General features: G+C 50.1%; 6 protein-coding genes across 6 annotated transcripts; 3 read left to right on the top strand and 3 right to left on the bottom strand.

The window, feature by feature from the left end:
* The first annotated feature begins 163 nt into the window (after window positions 1-163).
* On the top strand, window positions 164-784 carry BDQ94DRAFT_139081 (uncharacterized protein). The gene has a single exon (XM_026765360.1). The coding sequence runs from the start codon at window positions 230-232 to the stop codon at window positions 398-400; it is 171 nt and encodes a 56-aa protein (XP_026628736.1). The 5' UTR covers window positions 164-229; the 3' UTR covers window positions 401-784.
* Window positions 785-2,099: 1,315 nt separating this feature from the next.
* Window positions 2,100-2,551, bottom strand: BDQ94DRAFT_139080 (uncharacterized protein). Its single transcript, XM_026765359.1, has one exon. It carries the CDS (start codon window positions 2,540-2,542, stop codon window positions 2,363-2,365), a length of 180 nt encoding a protein of 59 aa, XP_026628735.1. The 5' UTR covers window positions 2,543-2,551; the 3' UTR covers window positions 2,100-2,362.
* Window positions 2,552-3,826: 1,275 nt separating this feature from the next.
* Window positions 3,827-5,213, top strand: BDQ94DRAFT_168056 (RNA-binding protein; the record flags this gene model as incomplete). The annotated part of the gene is made up of 4 exons (XM_026770974.1): window positions 3,827-4,032; window positions 4,095-4,199; window positions 4,256-4,399; window positions 4,460-5,213. The coding sequence occupies 4 exons, from the start codon at window positions 3,827-3,829 to the stop codon at window positions 5,211-5,213; spliced, it is 1,209 nt and encodes a 402-aa protein (XP_026628734.1).
* A 1,621-nt stretch (window positions 5,214-6,834) lies between these two features.
* BDQ94DRAFT_185740 (uncharacterized protein) lies at window positions 6,835-8,754 on the top strand (the record flags this gene model as incomplete). The annotated part of the gene is made up of 4 exons (XM_026774964.1): window positions 6,835-6,931; window positions 7,001-7,235; window positions 7,303-7,346; window positions 7,495-8,754. The coding sequence occupies 4 exons, from the start codon at window positions 6,835-6,837 to the stop codon at window positions 8,694-8,696; spliced, it is 1,578 nt and encodes a 525-aa protein (XP_026628733.1). The 3' UTR covers window positions 8,697-8,754.
* Window positions 8,755-10,917: 2,163 nt separating this feature from the next.
* On the bottom strand, window positions 10,918-11,436 carry BDQ94DRAFT_124667 (uncharacterized protein). Its single transcript, XM_026763837.1, has one exon. It carries the CDS (start codon window positions 11,341-11,343, stop codon window positions 10,981-10,983), a length of 363 nt encoding a protein of 120 aa, XP_026628732.1. The 5' UTR covers window positions 11,344-11,436; the 3' UTR covers window positions 10,918-10,980.
* Window positions 11,437-11,758: 322 nt separating this feature from the next.
* Window positions 11,759-14,947, bottom strand: somA (putative cAMP-dependent protein kinase pathway protein (Som1)). Its single transcript, XM_026763836.1, has 5 exons — window positions 13,901-14,947; window positions 13,693-13,844; window positions 12,325-13,609; window positions 11,996-12,259; window positions 11,759-11,938 (listed from the first exon to the last, which is right to left on the bottom strand). The coding sequence occupies exons 1-5, from the start codon at window positions 14,396-14,398 to the stop codon at window positions 11,768-11,770; spliced, it is 2,370 nt and encodes a 789-aa protein (XP_026628731.1). The 5' UTR covers window positions 14,399-14,947; the 3' UTR covers window positions 11,759-11,767.
* Between the last annotated feature and the right edge of the window lie 1,533 nt (window positions 14,948-16,480).

The following is a 16,480-nucleotide window of genomic DNA, read 5'->3' as shown; positions in this document are numbered from 1 at the left end:
TGATGAATGGCCGTCGAGGGCCATTCCCCCCGACCAGGCCAGGGCGGAGAACGGGACAGGACCTATGACGATAAGGGCCCATGGGACGCGAATGGAACCCGACGAGTCACAACGCGAGACCACGCAGGGAAAAGGCCTCACGCAGTTTCTTTCTGGCCGTCCTGGTCGCTCTCTGCATGTGCATTCGCTCAGGTCCTTGCAGATTTCGTGCAGCGATTCGGCCATATTTATGAATCCTCAAGGTAGGTACACGTCGATCACGATCCTTCGTCTACTTTTGCCTCTTTTTTTCGCCCTTTGTTGGTTTTGTTTCCTTGTTGCCATGTATCTCTCAATTGATCACTTATTCCCACCACCTACACCCTTCCAAGGGGGTCTTGATCGTCCCCTTGCCTCATGATGATGTGCTTGCGAATAAAGACCCCCCAATTTCCCTCCATCTTGGGGAGTGGTGTTCATTCAGAATGTCGATATAATGAGCACATGCTATCCTCCCTACATGATTCGAGAGATCGTTATCAAACCTCTCGATTCTCGTTGAAGTCGATGAGCAGATAGATCAAGTTGTGGTATGTATACACTGGTTTAGACAAGCCCCAAGCCATGGGTTTGTTCGAAAAGCCTGGCGGTTTTTTAAGCTTCATTGAATTCCAAGTTATCGGATTCTCCCATTTACCATCAACATTATGTGAAAGAGCGAAAACTATGGAAATCAATAAGGAAAATAACAAAAATAAAAGAAGAAAAACAAAAAGAAAAGAATGCAGACTTTATTGCCTAGGGTTGTTCAACTACCAAAAAAATAGTACAAGAATAATTGCATGCGATGGAAATAAGGACCATGTCAGGTTGCAAACCCGCAGGCTGCAGCAGTCATCTGGTCGCAGCGTGTTTGGTTGGGCTGGGTCCGACGGTGGATGTATCCACTGCATGGCCCTGGGATTAACACCTCGCTGTATTGGGTCTGTCGCAGCAAGCAGGGTAGGCAGGTATCCGCGGTGGAAGGTACCTTTTATAGGTAAAGTAGTACTTCAGTAGCTCTCCCCTAGCTTCACTACCAAGATTATCTACATCCATACATACAGCAGTCATTGAGTACATTATGAATAACTCAATGGCTCGAGAGAGGAGACTAAAGGGTAGACATGACCGCGGTTGTAAGTAGAAGATCATCTTGAGAAAAGCAAAGAGTGAAGATAAGACTGTAGTAATTATTTCCTGACTCTGCAGTTGATATCTGGATCATGATCTAAAACATACATACAGCAAGGTCGTACACCCGACAGAACAATCCAATTCCAATCTGAATGCTTATGGATACCAAGACAATACCAATACTACTTCCCAAACTGTGTGTGTGTATGTATGTATGTATGTATGTATGTTTGTATCATCATTATTTCCCGCCACGGCCACACGATTCCCACCAAGATGAAATCCAGATCGACAAGACCCGGTCCTCTTTTTTTCTTTTCTTTTTTTTTTTTTTACCTTCTTATTTCGATTTTTTCTTGCTGCTGGCTAGACTAACCGACTAAGGGACAGAAGACAGAAGGGTAACTAACACAGAAGAAAAGAAATAAAAAGAAGGAAAAAAAAATATTGTGAAGGAAAAGATGGGAAACAAAAGTGGAAATATCCATTAAAATAAAAAAGAATAAAATTAAATACCAAATTAAAAATGAAAAGAAAAAAAGAAGAAAAATCGACCCAAAAGAAAAGCCCCGTCAGAGCCTTTCCTGAGTCGGCAAACTTTCGTCCCACCCAGCTGGCAGCGCTTCTTGCTGCTGCGCCCGCCCCTCATCTCCTCACAGTCCGTAGTTTTAGCAGCAGCAGCAGCAGTAGACTAGCAGCTAGCAGCAAACAGTAAGCAGAAGCAGCAAGCAAGCAGCAGCAGCAGCAGCTGGAAGCAGCAAGAAAAGCAGGCCCAGTAAACCCAAGACAAGACCTGCTTTGGCTCCTGCGTGCTTTGGTGCTTGTGTGCTTGATTATTCATTATTCTTATTGGGTTTTTTGGTTTGTTCGTCTAAACGATTTTCTGCTTTCTCCCGTCCCTGGTCTGCCCTAGCAGTAGTACGTAGTAGTAGCCATTCTTTCCCTCGTTTTCCTTCCCTTCCCTTTCCCTTTCCCTCCCCTCCATCCTGAAGAATTAATCTTTCTTCTACCCCTCCTCGCCTCTTCCTCGTTTCTTCCTTCTCTCTTCTCTCTCTCTCTTCCCTCCCCTCCCCCCCCAATAATATCTCCCTCCTTCAGTCCTTCTTACCGTTCCCTTGTTCTTATCGGAAAAGACGGAGTTGGTTTGCGGACAGTTCTTCTGTAACTCTTCTTTGTGCCTTTTCCTCTCTCTTTCTTGAATTTCTTATTATCTTTTCTCCACCTCGCCGGAGTTATCTCGAGTTCTCTCCAGTTCCTGATTTCTCTGACGCCCGAGTCTTCCACGCATCCTTGCTATTTGCGCCAAAGCAACGCAACTCAACGCTTCGCTTTTCATTACCTGGTAAGTTGTTACTTCCTTTTTGTTTTTTTTATTATACCTTCGCATCGACTCGTATGTCATATTTGTTTTTGTTTTTTTTTTTCTCCACGTTTCTCCTCACTTTTCCCCCTCTTCCTGTTCCGGTGCCTGGCTGTGTGTGGTTGCGACGGAAATCGCCTACCACTGTCTCGGGTCCATCGTCGCTTCTCATGCATCCAGAAGCATGGAGTCACCGATTTGTTGGAAGCGACATTGGTTGAATTAGTCGGCTGTGGGCGAACATGTCCACCGATTACTCTGCATCCGGGTTGTCGAAAATGACTTTCCACTTCCGTCCGGCACGGTCTGTCAGCGACCATTCTGCGCCTTACGATTATCTCGCCCTGATCTATTTCACGATGAGTTTCGGACGGTCGCTCAGCCATCAACTCGTCCATGGCCCTTTTCTGCGCCTCGGTCTTAAATGGTTGGAATACGTCTCGGCTGTTGCATGGCTTCTGTGTTGCAGGTCCGCTGAAGACTGGGTGGATCGATCGGGTCGGTCGCAACCGGACCGGATGTGGCCTTCTCTGGGTGTAATCCTCGACGAACGCGGCCATGCTATGGTGACAACGCCTATTTCTGGCTATTCACGCATTGTCACCTTCAAATCTACTACAACTCTTACGGTTTTGTTCGATTTACTTCATGGATCTTGTATCTTTCCGGCTATTCCATTGCGACCACCCGAGGAACCTGAATCTTGGCACCTGACGGAGCGGGCCTGCAAGTCAAGGCTGATTCCATCTTCTCGTCGTCTCCCAACTTTCACCGAGTCACTCTTTCAACCAATTTTTCTGCCGGCCGCCATCCTGGGGGATTCTTCACGTTCTTCAATTATTTTCCGCTCCGTCAATGCTTTCTATCTGAGCTACCGCAAACCTGTGGATCGGACATCTTTTCATTTTTTTTTCCTGTTCTTCATTCTTGATTTTCCTCGTGCTTTCCTGCCTCGCCTACTTTGGTTACTTTGTCATTGCTCAAGGAAATACGCTCTTGAATTCCGCTTTTCGGTACTAACAGCGTTTCGTGCAGGAAGTGATACGCATTTCTAGTCATTTCCAAGTCTGAACGATCGCACGCAGTTCTTTCCTTGACGACTCCTACGAAACCCCATTCGCACGGGCCAATTTCGGTATAGAAAAGTTTGTTTGCTTGGGTTTCTGCTCTTTTACCTGCACTAAGGTATGCGCAACTGCGACTGGCCAGCCCTTGATCATTTTCTTCTGAAGGGTGTCGCTAATATCCCTGCTTGACTCGCAGATACCTATCTCGCAGTTATTATTACGAAAGTCGAATTTTTACGTCAACATGTCTTTCCAGAACTTTGATTCTTTCCAAAACCAGCACCCTGCTGCTGACGCCGCCGCTGCCGCTCCTGGCGCTCCTGCTACCGCGGACACCGCCATGACCGGCCAGGCTGACCCTACCACTGCCCCCTTCCAGGGTCCTGCTCCCGGGGAGCCCACTGCTGCCCCTGTTCCCCAGCAGGCTAACGAGGGAAAGACCACCCTCTGGTAAGCTTGCCCGATGCGGTATCTTCTTGTCCGCGCTGTTGCTGACTCGTTTTGCCGTTTAGGATGGGTGAGCTTGAGCCCTGGATCGATGAGAACTTTGTTCGCAACCTCTGGTTCCAGATGGGTGAGCAGGTCAACGTTAAGATGATCCGCGACAAGTTTTCTGGGTGAGTACATAATAACGCTGGATTTGGTTTGAAGGCGATCCTAATGTTGGTAGTAGGAGCAACGCCGGTTACTGCTTCGTCGACTTCGCGTCCCCTGCCGCTGCCGCCAAGGCTCTGTCCCTGAACGGCACCCCCATGCCTAACACCAACCGTCTGTTCAAGCTCAACTGGGCTACCGGTGGTGGTCTCGCCGACCGCAGGTAAGGAGAAGATGCCCCCACCCCCAACATCCTCAAGCCATAAGCTAACATTCCATATAGCCGTGATGACCGTGGCCCTGAGTACTCGATCTTCGTTGGTGACTTGGGCCCTGAGGTCAACGAGTATGTCCTCGTTTCTCTCTTCCAGAGCCGCTTCCCGTCCTGCAAGTCTGCCAAGATCATGACCGACCCTATCAGCGGCATGTCTCGTGGCTACGGCTTCGTCCGCTTCTCCGATGAGAACGACCAGCAGCGGGCTCTGAGCGAGATGCAGGGTGTGTACTGTGGCAACCGTCCCATGCGCATCTCTACTGCTACTCCCAAGAACAAGGGCCCCAGCCTTGGTGCTGCCGGTGCCATGGGCATGCCCGGCCCCGCGGGCATGTACCCTCCCATGGGCGCTCCCCCCATGGGCTTCTACGGTGCTCCCCAGCCCATGAACCAGTTCACCGACCCCAACAACACCACCGTTTTCGTTGGCGGCCTGTCTGGCTACGTCACTGAGGATGAGCTCCGCTCTTTCTTCCAGGGCTTCGGTGAAATCACCTACGTCAAGATCCCCCCTGGAAAGGGCTGCGGTTTCGTCCAGTTCGTCCAGCGCCATGCTGCTGAGATGGCCATCAACCAGATGCAGGGATACCCCATTGGAAACTCCCGTGTGCGTCTGAGCTGGGGTCGCTCTCAGAACAACTCTGGCCCTGCCGGCAGCCCCTACCGTCCTGCTCCCCCTCCGCCTCCCATGTACCCCTCCATGGGCATGCCCCCCGCTCACGGATACGGCGGCTTCGCGCCTATGAAGGTCGGTTCCCCTTGAACTCTCCCTCCGAGGCTGGTGGGGTTCAGAGCATGACTAACGCCCAGACTTAGTAAAAGAGCTTTCCATTTTAGTTTGAAAGAACCAGCAGGAGTTTTGTCATTTCACGATGGGTCTTTTGTGTTATAAGTCTGCCATGATCTCTGCGAAAGTTACCCTCTATAGCTCTGGATGGGCATTTTCTCCTGTGCTACGTACTTCATATGCGAGCGCTTCCATTGTTAGCCAGATTTGAGCTCTGATTTCATCGTTATCTATCTTCACGTTTACCATTATTCTGTTCTCCCATTCCCCCTTTTTTTTAAACCTCCCCAAATCTCCTTCGCCACTCCCCCAATCTTCATATGTTACATCCGTTTCTTCCCTTTATCCCATGCCCGCTTTTTTACATTCTCCTCACGTCTTCGGGCCCTAGGTCTATGTTATTATGCGTATGACGGCAATCGGAATTGTTGAATGCGCGTGCGGTGTTCCCCTTTATTCCCTGGGCAGGCTTTCTGCGAAAAGTTCCTCTTCTGAAGTCCTTTCTCATGAAGCAATCCAATCGTATTCTTGTTTCGTTGTGAGGATGTTACGTCGTGCTTCTTAGACCGGGCGGCCTGTACAACATGTTTCCACCTCGCCTTTTATTTCTCTCAATTCAGTCTATTATGGAGCACAATGCTTTCTCTCGCTCTTTCCATGCTGTCCTTATGCTGGTCCTGCCTCCGTCTTGCGTCTGGCGCGTTCCGCGGATGTTTTGGACGGCTTGGTTTGTGCACTCTTTCTCGTTCCCCTCCTGGGTGTGCGGGACTTGGGGCTGGTGTTGATGGTTTTCTGACAGGACCGGTTCTTTCTAAAGCGTCTATCTCTTCATGTAAACTGTAGTTACTGGGTGGTGGGTGGTGTTCTGTTCCTACCTATCCTCGGGCACTGATGGCGGCATCCTGTTGTGAACAATCCATCTTTGGGAGAGGGGCGTTCGTAAGTCTGGTTGTTTTCCTTGTTGTCGCCGAGGAGGGTGTTCTTACAGCGTCAATCCCAATACTGGCATGTCCATTTACTCGTTATTCTTACGGATGATTCCCCCTTTGCTCTGCAGTGAGCTCTGTGTTCCTTTTCGCAACTGCTTTGCCTATGTGTGTATCCACCGTGATTGCGAGCGTGACATTGTCGAGCATCTCTGCTCGCATCTGTTCCTCGTGTACATGGGACCTGATAATAGATGCCTTAACAATCTGAATTGGGCGCATGTCGCCAGGTCTGCATTCTTAAAACTTTTTAACCCATAATTTCTTCCTATCTTGTCTTACTCTTTCGGTCTTGTGGTTCGTACCTGCCCTTCCTAAATTGATCCGGATTTGTCTGTAAATCTTCTTATCTGGAAGGGGATGTCCCTCATGAGGCAGGTGCGAATCCCGGTGCGTCTTCTCCTTTGCCTGCTCGTCTCCTGATGCCTCATCCATCATCTGTCTCCTCGTCATCGTGGAGGAGATACCTGCTTCTCTCTTAGGAACCCCTCCCCTTCCACTCGGATCGGTTCAGTTCTCTTTACTCTTAGTATCTTAGTCCCTGCTCGAGGTCCAATTTCTTCCTTTTTCCTCATTTTAATCCGCAGAGAATAGTCCTTTGGGCAGCCAGGATGCGGTACGAAGATTGGGACGTGATCCTCTTCCCCGAATCGTCCAAGGTGCCCATTCAGGAATTCAAAACCCAATGTTTTGTCACCAAGGATAGAGGTCAGTGTCGTTGGGAACCGGAGCAAATTCGTGGCTTGGCCTATTGCTAACCCCCAATCAATCAACCAGACTCACCCTACCTGCATAGTCCCGGTCTTGTCAGTCCGGCTACTTGTCCCTTGCCACAGAGCAATGAGGGCCAGTTGCCGGTTCTCACTACTTTCGTCCCAAGTTTGCGTCACAACACCCCATTTCGTGTGTCCGTCCATAGCTGGCAGAAGCCTACACCCAGTCGTTTGATGGAAAGCCTCTTGCAGCCAGACGATGCAGTGCTTTTCGAGGTGCGGGTCTTTATTGATGGCTTGTGTGTGTCGTAGGTGATTGCCCGAGCTTTCAAACCGGAGGCTATGAACTGAATCTTTGTGTCATAGAGGCAGCGTGTTCCATCAGAGATCGGGCTGGCCTCATGTTATTGGTGAGCAGAATTGATCCTGTCCGTTACCAGAGTCATAGCTGACCCTACTCTCTCATCTCTAGACCTAAGTTCGTGTATGCTTGCATCAATCCTCTCTCATAGTCCACCACTCTAGACACAAAACATCGCCTAACAGCAAACTTTCTAGACGTCGATAAGACTGGCAATCAGGATAGCCTCCGTTTCCCCCCTTTTCATCAGGAGATTTTAGAACAGAGACATTGGGATGCAGCTGAGCTATACGGTAGGATTAGAGTTGTGATTGCTGAGGGCTTCTGTCGCCCACACCGCTATCCACCGTTCGAGAGAGTCAAGGAGATCATCGCATTTGCCTTTCAGCATGCCCCACTGCGTAGGTGCTTACCTCAGAAGATTGTTTTTCATAATTGTACTAACCCCTTGGGTCTAGAGGTCCTGGAGCATTCCAATATCGCCTGGCCGAACCCTTCAATGTGGACACGGGAGCCACGACTTTTCAAGTACAATTCGGGCATCGATCCTGCCATTTTGACAGCGGAGGACTCGCACGCCCACTCTCCCAGCAAACAAGGTGCTCAGGGGCGGATGCTCGCTCCCAGAAGCCAAGTAAGCAGTCTTTCAGGCAATTCCTGGGCATATCGAAGCTATCAAAAATCGGTCCAGATGCCTCTGCCCCAGTGGCAGGGCCAATGCATGCCAGATCCCTTCACTGACCCTGTTATCCGGTATCGAGGTGCACGATCATCTTGCGAGGATGTTCCCATGCCTGATTATATCTCTAGCTCCGGAAGTAGTCGCGCCATCTCCAGTATGACGGGCATTAGCTACGAGCATAGCAAACATCACAGCATAATAACCCCCGTCGATGACGAGTCATACCGGCAGCTAATTGAAGCATTGAGTCCGCCAAAGCCACTGACCCTGTTCGGCATTTCTGCACCCACAAATACCCCGTCCACTGCTTTACCCATGGGGAACAAGCTTTCTGCAGCTGCCGAAGCGCGTTCTGCACCCTACACTAAAGGCAGCAGCCGGACATCGGTCTTAAAGGAGATCTCGCTTCCTGGGACCAGAGAAACGTCTGGATCCAGCACTAAATCCACCGCTGCTTCGGAAGCAACGACTGAGGGAGCGGCAACTACCAAGATTCATGCTACTCCTAGCCCGCGCGTCAAAAGCCGGAAGGAGGGCATGTCCCAGGCCAAGGATAATGAATCTCTGGGTGGCTCACCACTCAAAGTGAAAGATAAATCCCGCGAAACCCCTCCCAGGCTGGTCGTGCGTACCAGCGGAGGCGTGGAAACCCCAACCCGGTCCAGCCGCAAGTCATCTACAGGTTCTGCCCGTGCGGAGGCCTCTCCCATTTCCTAGGGTGACACGGCTATACTTCTGCTAGCTCGGCAATTCTCTTGTGAACGCTAATATCTATCACTGCCTCGATGCAGGCTCCCAGCTTGCCGGGTCAGCGCGGTAGCAATTACTGAGATGGATTGAACTATTCTTATATGGTCAAGAAAGGCACGTAGTTCCAGTGCACTTGCTTGCGTCTTTTCCTAGCTCGTCGGCTTCCGTTGTTTATTTCATTCGGTTGTCAGCGAATTCTAAGATAAGGCGTCAATGTTGAGGTCCCAATCATGGCCCACGAACTCTCGTTACCTTCTATATCAATTGCTATGAAGACTGTATCTCCTTGGGTTGCGACGTGCGAATGTGTCGATTAGTACATGTTTTCCAGCCCAGAATGATTTGTTTTAGTATTCAACGTACTTAGTCTAGTGGTGGTAGCAGCAGCTAGGAGGGTAGTGAGTGCCATTAGTATAGCTTGCAGAATCCACAGACTAGTTATCCTCAGAGATTGAAACGTACCAAACAGCAACGGCCATTCCTTTTGGCTTCTTTTACATGCCTTCCGTTTCTGGATTATTATCTTCACACTGTTTATCCTGATCTCAGTGAAACTCTTTCCAACTCTTCTCCCACCACAATCACGACCGCTAGGCGATAGTAATAAACATATTGCAACACACTTAATCTTGAGACAGACTCTCTACCAGCCTATCTGACATGCACAGACCTCACATCACCTACACACACTCGCTCTCCTCTGTCAAATGCTCAGAAGTCGAACTAATCTAAACAGATCTAATCTAGAGAAGGCTAGCGAGCGTCCCGTAAACAGTACACAGTGTACGAATTGAAGTTATTTATCAGCCTACTTTGATCCCTTTTCCTTAGTCAAGCTACTATCATCCCCCATACCCGTTACCATACCTTTTGGAATACGTCTGCTGGGATTGAGGGAGTGGTTACCATTACCATGCCATGATATTATACCCCATTTATCTACTGCCTCTCATCTGTAATAGTAGTTATTTATCCAGTGATGCACTCGGCACTAGACAGCCGAAAGGATTATATGCCTGGACAAATCCATCTGCACTTCCTCGAGGACGAATTCAGATCTGTATTCGACGTCACCTGTTATGACATTTCCCCGGGTCTGATGCTCAGCTCCACGACGGTGTGATATAATCCTTCTATGCCTCCGGGTCAAGATATTCCCCAATTGGGATATTGCCTAGGCAAGCCATCCACCCAGAAAATACCGGTTTGAGGATCAGATAACCATAATTCAGCGAGATCCTTACACTTCATTTGTCAATTATACTTCCTTTTGCAGGGGGCTGAAATAGCAGGAAGATGATCTCTCTCTCCAGCTAGTAAGTTGTATTCCGTGAGATATACACGCCGTTTGATATGTCCAGCCGGCGTGTTCCACACATGACTGGGTAATGTCATTCTTCGTCAGTATTAGGATGGTTGGTCTTGTGTAAAAACTGAGTATACGCCCTGACATCGACAGACTCATCAAACACGGACGGGAAGGGTATGTTGATAGCTCTCATGACGAGTTCTGGTGGTGGATGTTTGGCGTTGTGAACATCCTTGAATTACTCGAGAGGATAATACCATTCTGAGAAGTAGTATCCTTGGGCATGGACTCGGGCAGACAGTGGCTTTCATTCCATTGATCCCTATTGTACTTATGGAGTGTCCAGGCAGTTGTATACTATCGATGTGAATTAGATGGTTATTGGCACTTTATTAAGAAGTTGAGGGACTTGTATTTGACTTGTTATATGTATGCACGCATGTGTGCAGCCATGCAGCTAGCTAGCTGCAGTAAGCAGTAAGCAGTAAGCAGTAAGTAGCTTGTTTGGCATCGAGGGTGTTGAAGATCACTATGACTATAGCGTAGTTACACTGTGACAAGTATTGTAGTGTTGATAGAGCCAATGCCAAGCGATCAGTTATCATTCTACCCTAGAGGACAGATACAAAGTAGCTAACTAGCTATATGATAAGATATGTACCAAAGAGGGGGGGGGAGGGAGAAACGAACAGACAGCTGAGACTGGTTTCAATCTACTCCAAATTTCGCTTTTGGCCTGGTTCCCTACACACACGCTCATACGCCAATATCAAACACAGACGAGACGTGTCTCCAGGACGGAACTGGTTCAAATGAAGCAGGGGGAAAGCATGGAATAACTGCAGGCAGTAAAATGGTTAACTTAGATAGCAGGGCGCAGTAAACTGTACGGCAGGAAGCAGGCAGTTCGATTTAATGCGATACGGCAGCACGAGAGTTAAGTTAGTCAAGAGAGGAAAAAAGAACAGCAGAGAAGAACGTGAGTATCTTTCTCGAATTCATGAAACCATTTCCCTGAGAGGAGTCAATAACGACTAGAGCCTCGTTGATTATAACGCCACAACACGATAAAGAGATCAACATAGGAAATAAGTAATATAAAGAAGTAAAGGGAGAAGGTATAGATAAGAAGGTCTCAAATGGAATCAAATCGCGAAGATGAGAAAATGAAAGGGTTTGTCGAGGGAAAGAAATTGGTTGAAGAAAAGGAAAGAAGAAAGAAAGGGCCAAGGGCACATCTTGTGATGAAGTAGTCTCGAGCATTAAATGGAGCATGACTAACGCTAGGATGGTGGAGAAACGCATCACTCGATGGCCCTTTGGGAAGTTTGATGACCAGATTAATCAAGTAGTAGTAGTAGTGATAGAAAGGATATAAGAAGCAGAGTCACACGAGGCCACTGGAACGTAGCTTGAATACAAGTAGGGCAATCAAGCAAACCCCATCGGAAGCCGTTCGACACTTCTGGTTTGGCAGAGTGAAAGAAAGGATATGCAAAAGGAAACGAGGATACACCAACGCCTAGTCACTTGGGCACATATCCAAATCATGTCGACAGAACACAAGGATAGGAAAAGACGCGATGCGAAAACAAATAAAGAAAAGGGAAAAGAAACATGGAAAAGCAAGAAGCAAAGAAGCAAAGAAGCACAAACACAACTCAAGTTTATGGAAATGTACAGAACAAGGGTATATGAGTTAAGGACTTAACAACCGTCGGACTTCATTTCACAAGCCATCACCGGCACCGGTCTCAACACCATCAGTTGGATACGATATGTTGGGGTCAAATCCAAATCCAGCAGTGTCGGCATCAGTGTTGAGGAACGTATCGAAGTCGAAATTCTCCAGGATATCCGGGTTTTCTAAGGCGCTGAAGTCCAGGTTGAAGGCCGATGCCTGTTCAAAATGTAAGTATGATATCCATCGAACATGAGGGAAAGGCAAGGAACATACATCAGGGATGCTCAATTCATTGAAAGGCTGTTGCGTCTGGTCCGGCGGCTGTTGAACAAGTGGGGGAGGTGCAGGGGCAGACGTTGGCTGCTGCGGAGCACTAGTCGTAGCATTTGCACCGGTCTTGTTGAACGAGTTCGGATGCTGGGGCGTGATCGGGGTCGACGGCGTAGGGGTTGGTGGATGCTCTGCTTCGGAAGATGGCGTGGCAGCCGTGTTCGCCTGGGCGGCAGCGGCAGCGGCAGCGGCGCCCTTCTTCGGTCGCTAGGATTTGCGTTCAATATGAGATGACAAGGGGGATTAACCACCAAAGAGCTTCGATTACATACCTTCCGGCTATCCTTAGTCTCCTTCTTCTTCGGAGCTGGCTTGTTGCCTTGCTGCGGCGTCGGCGGAGCGGCGGTTTGGGGCGACGGAGGCTGGGTTCGACCGACGTTGGCACCAGGTGCTGGGGGAGCTTGGGGCGGCGGCATGGCATTTCTCTCCTGAGGCGTTCCCGTAGACTGAGGCTGGGTCGCGGGCGACTGCTGCGGCGCCATCGGCTGACCCTGAGCTCCTTGCTGCGGCTGCCAGCCTCCGTTGGGCATGCGATTGGCACCGGCCTGAATCGGTTGACCCATCTGAGGGGTGCTGAACGCAGGATTGGAGCTCGGAGGGCGCATGCCGTTGGGTGCCGCCATACCATCAGCCATGTTCTTGACGAAGAACTGGGGACCCGCCATCTCGGGAGGCATCTGGCCACCAGGGAAGTTCATGGATGCCGGAGATCCACGGCCCTGGGCCATCGCGTCGGCAGCGCTCGGTGATCCGGGGAGGCCGGTCTGGGGCATCTTCGGGGTGCCTCTCTTCATTTGGTCGTTGGGATTCGGCGATGTGCCAGCCCTGCTGCCTTGGGGCGAAGTGCCTGGTGGCAACTGCTGCCCGGGCATTTGGGGTTGGCCATCAGGCCGAGCCATGCTGTCCTGCTCCTGGCGAGCCATCATCAGACGCCGCTTATTCTGCTGTTCGAGCAGCATAAGTTGCATCTGATAATCTTGGAGAGCGTGGTTGCCGTGCTGACCGCCAGGTGTCTGCATCCCCGTCCGAACCTGGGCCATTTGACCATTCGCGCCATAGTAGTCACCGTTGATGGGATACACCTGGCCTTCCGGTATGGACACCATTTCCGTCTGGGGGTTTGCCATAACATTCGCGGGATTCATCATACCATTCGGCATGCCCTGGTTCGTCAATGCTGAGCGTGTGTGATGAACGGCCAAGTTGTGAGCATATACCTGCATCTGTTTCTGCTGCGCAGCCGGTCCCGACTGCTGGAAAGCCTGGAACTGATTGGGGTTCATCGCCCGATTGAGTCCGTTCTGCATCAATAGCGCTTGCGGGGTCGGCTGGCCTGGGATACCCTGGGCCTGGCCGCGTCCGTTGGGTGCCAGTTGCTGCCCGTTCATGGGGCCACCCTCGAGGCGAGGTCGTTTCGACGGAGACGGGGCATTTTCTGCCGATGCCGGGGACTGGGGTCGATGGCCGTTCATATCCATGTCCGAATGCTCTCGCTGCATCTGTTGCATCATCTGGACCTGCTGGTTTTTATGCATCTGGGCGAGTTGTTGTTGCGACCTGAGAAGAATCCAGTCAGCACGAAGATCTGAACGATCTTGCGAGGAGGTGGCGCAAGAGATAATAGGGAAGGGGGCGCGTACAGGCCAGTAGTATTGTTCTGCAACACAGTCTTTTGAAGATTAGGGGGGACCATGCCGTTCCGGCGTATATTCATTTGGCCCATCTGTCCATTCATCAGTGGCTGCTGTCGTAATAATTGATTCTGATGTTGTTCCCTGAGGCGCATCATGTTCTACAAAGCCTCAGTTAGACGTCCCGGACAGGCGGCAAAGAGTAAAGAGCACGTACCTGGGTGTGCGTAAGATAACTCCTCACGTCATTGCTGTTTCCCTTCTTGCGCTGAGCCCAGAAGAAATCCCAGAAAAGGCTAAACCAGTCAAGAAGGAATGACGACTGCTGTCCTTCACTAGGAAGATTAGGGCGGGGGAGGTCATCGGGAATCTTCAATTTATCTCCATCCTTCCCATCCGTCATCATTGTATCACCGTCGACACCGTTCACGTCGGCATCGCGACGATGACCCGGACTCGTCTTAATCGGCGGCTCAGTATTAAGTTTGATGGACTCATCCTTCACAAGCGCCCTAGCACAGTCGTGGTAGCCGCGCTTCAAGAAATAATCGTAGATATAAGTGTTGAGGTTGTTGATCATGTTTTCAGGAATGTTGTTGATGTTTTGTTCATTACGAGGGGCCGCAGAGCCATTGTTGATCATGGGCACACCTCCCACTGGGCCCCCTGCGCCGGGGTTCATTCCAGCCATATTCATCTGATTCATCTGATTCATGGTGGCACTCAAAAAGGGTTCAGCCACCCTCACCTAGTTATTGTCTTCGATGGGAAAGCGTCGGGAGGGGTCCGAGAACGTTCAACGCGCATCCACCGTCTTGCGGCGAGGGAGCTCACCACAAAGGAAGCGACGAGGCGCAGCGCGCGGCAATCTAGGTCCCGAGATGAGGGGATGTACAAGGCAGGGTCACAGACGCTTCCAGCCCAATGTTAAGGACGGCTTCGTTACCAGACCTGAATGCGCGATCGCCAGGAAGTAAGCCGAATTCCGGGGCTAATCTAGGCGGAAGTTGAACCCGCGATATCGTTTCACGCTAACTGACGTAGAGGGGGTTGTCTCTGACGGAGAGTATAGGACAACGCAGAGCAAAGGTGTCGCGATGATCACCAACAAGGGAAGGCGAGCGTGGCCCACTCAGGAGCATACGGCAACTTGGGGGAGAAGAAAGAAAAAGAATCTTCGGTGACTTCCACAAGGTGAGGCGAGACGGAGCACAAGCGGGCCAAAGGACTTTCAATCGAGACACAGTCCAGTTGAAAGCAGGAGACAGGAGGGATAGGGAAAGGGAAAAAAATATTAAGAGGAGAAAAGATTGGTGTACTTGTTCACAGGAGCCAGTCGACCGAAAATGCGCGGTAAGATCAGCCGGGGGGGCAGGGCGGCGAACAAGCGACACAGGATGGCAAAGGACGGGAACGAGGTATAGGAGAGAACCCGACCAGACGCAACCCGACGGGGGGTACCAGCCAGAGTCAAGGATGTGAGAGGACTTCAGAAGAAGCAGAAGTATCCTCAAAAGCCCCTGCAGCAAAAGGAAAGGGGGGATAGACGGAGAGATCCGGCAGATTTGAAGTGAGTAGGTGGAGGGGGGGGAAGGGAGGAGAGAGAGGCAAAGGTTAGGACAAGGTGTAGCGGTGGATCTGAGGTGTTCTCTGGTGGGTGGGAGGACGTGGATATCAGGCGCGGTGCCTGGAGTTGCTCAATCACTGCCGGCCGGGCGTGAATCGCTTGTTCGGCGCGGATTATCCTGCCCGGAACGCCGTGGGAGGGCTGGGAGATGCGGCTGGCTCGCGTATATCTCAGCATGCAGTTCCAGCGGAAATCCCGATGGGAAAAAATAAAAATTTTGTAAGAGAAGAAAGTAGAGTGACAGGCAAGAGATAGAAAGCACAACAGATGATGATTTACATGGAGGACTAGTCTAACAAACAAGCATGAAGATTCAGAAGAATGAAGCAGGAACTTACCAGTATATTTGATCGTGATGAGAGAGAGATGAAATGAGGAAAAGAAAGGAGAAGATGCCGGTAAAAATCTCAAATAAATCAAAGAGGCTGGTTATAAGTTATATAAGATACCTCTCTCTCTCAATTCACTCTCAGTCTCTTGCTCCCTTTGGACTCCGAAGCATTAACACGCGCCGAATGATCCACCCGATCTGGTGGTATATAAAGTGTATCTGATACAGCGGAATCGCCGCGATCCCTTCACAATGTAATTGACCGATTCATTGATTTGAGCCCACTAACACAGATGAATATTAAACAATAGATCTAAAATAGACAATTCTTATTCAATAACTTCTCAAATCATCGAGACTACTTGAACAGTTCCTAAGGAGTGAATAATAAACAGAACTGCCCTCTTTTTACTTTTCCCTCTCCATTTGACAGTTGAGGCTTCTTTTCCTGGATCGCAGACTCGCCACCGCGTATATCCTGGCACACCCTGGGAATGATGGGATGCTCTGCCCCCCGTTCCGGTCTAGCGCATCACGTGGTGCCTCTCCCGCCGGGAGAGGATTTCCTGCGCCGATCTGCCCATCCTGCCGTTCCCCGGACTCTATGTTGAAATGTTAGCAGTCTAGATACCTGTGTAGCACATCATACGAGTTTGATATCAATTGAGATCTCTACCCTTCCCCGCGCACAATTTCTCCCGCCTAGCTCTTTCTGGATGGATACCGGGTTCCGCCGCTCTTTAATCAATCCATTGTGTAGCTATATCAGCGGGATCAGACAGGATCGCGTTGTATCAATCAGACGGAGTACAGGTCACGACCGTCAGTCTCCGATCACT

The sequence above is a fragment of the Aspergillus welwitschiae genome (genome assembly GCF_003344945.1).
Source record: "Aspergillus welwitschiae strain CBS 139.54b unplaced genomic scaffold BDQ94scaffold_8, whole genome shotgun sequence".
NCBI classification, from domain to species: Eukaryota; Fungi; Ascomycota; class Eurotiomycetes; order Eurotiales; family Aspergillaceae; genus Aspergillus; species Aspergillus welwitschiae.
This window is presented reverse-complemented; position numbering and strand designations above follow the sequence as displayed.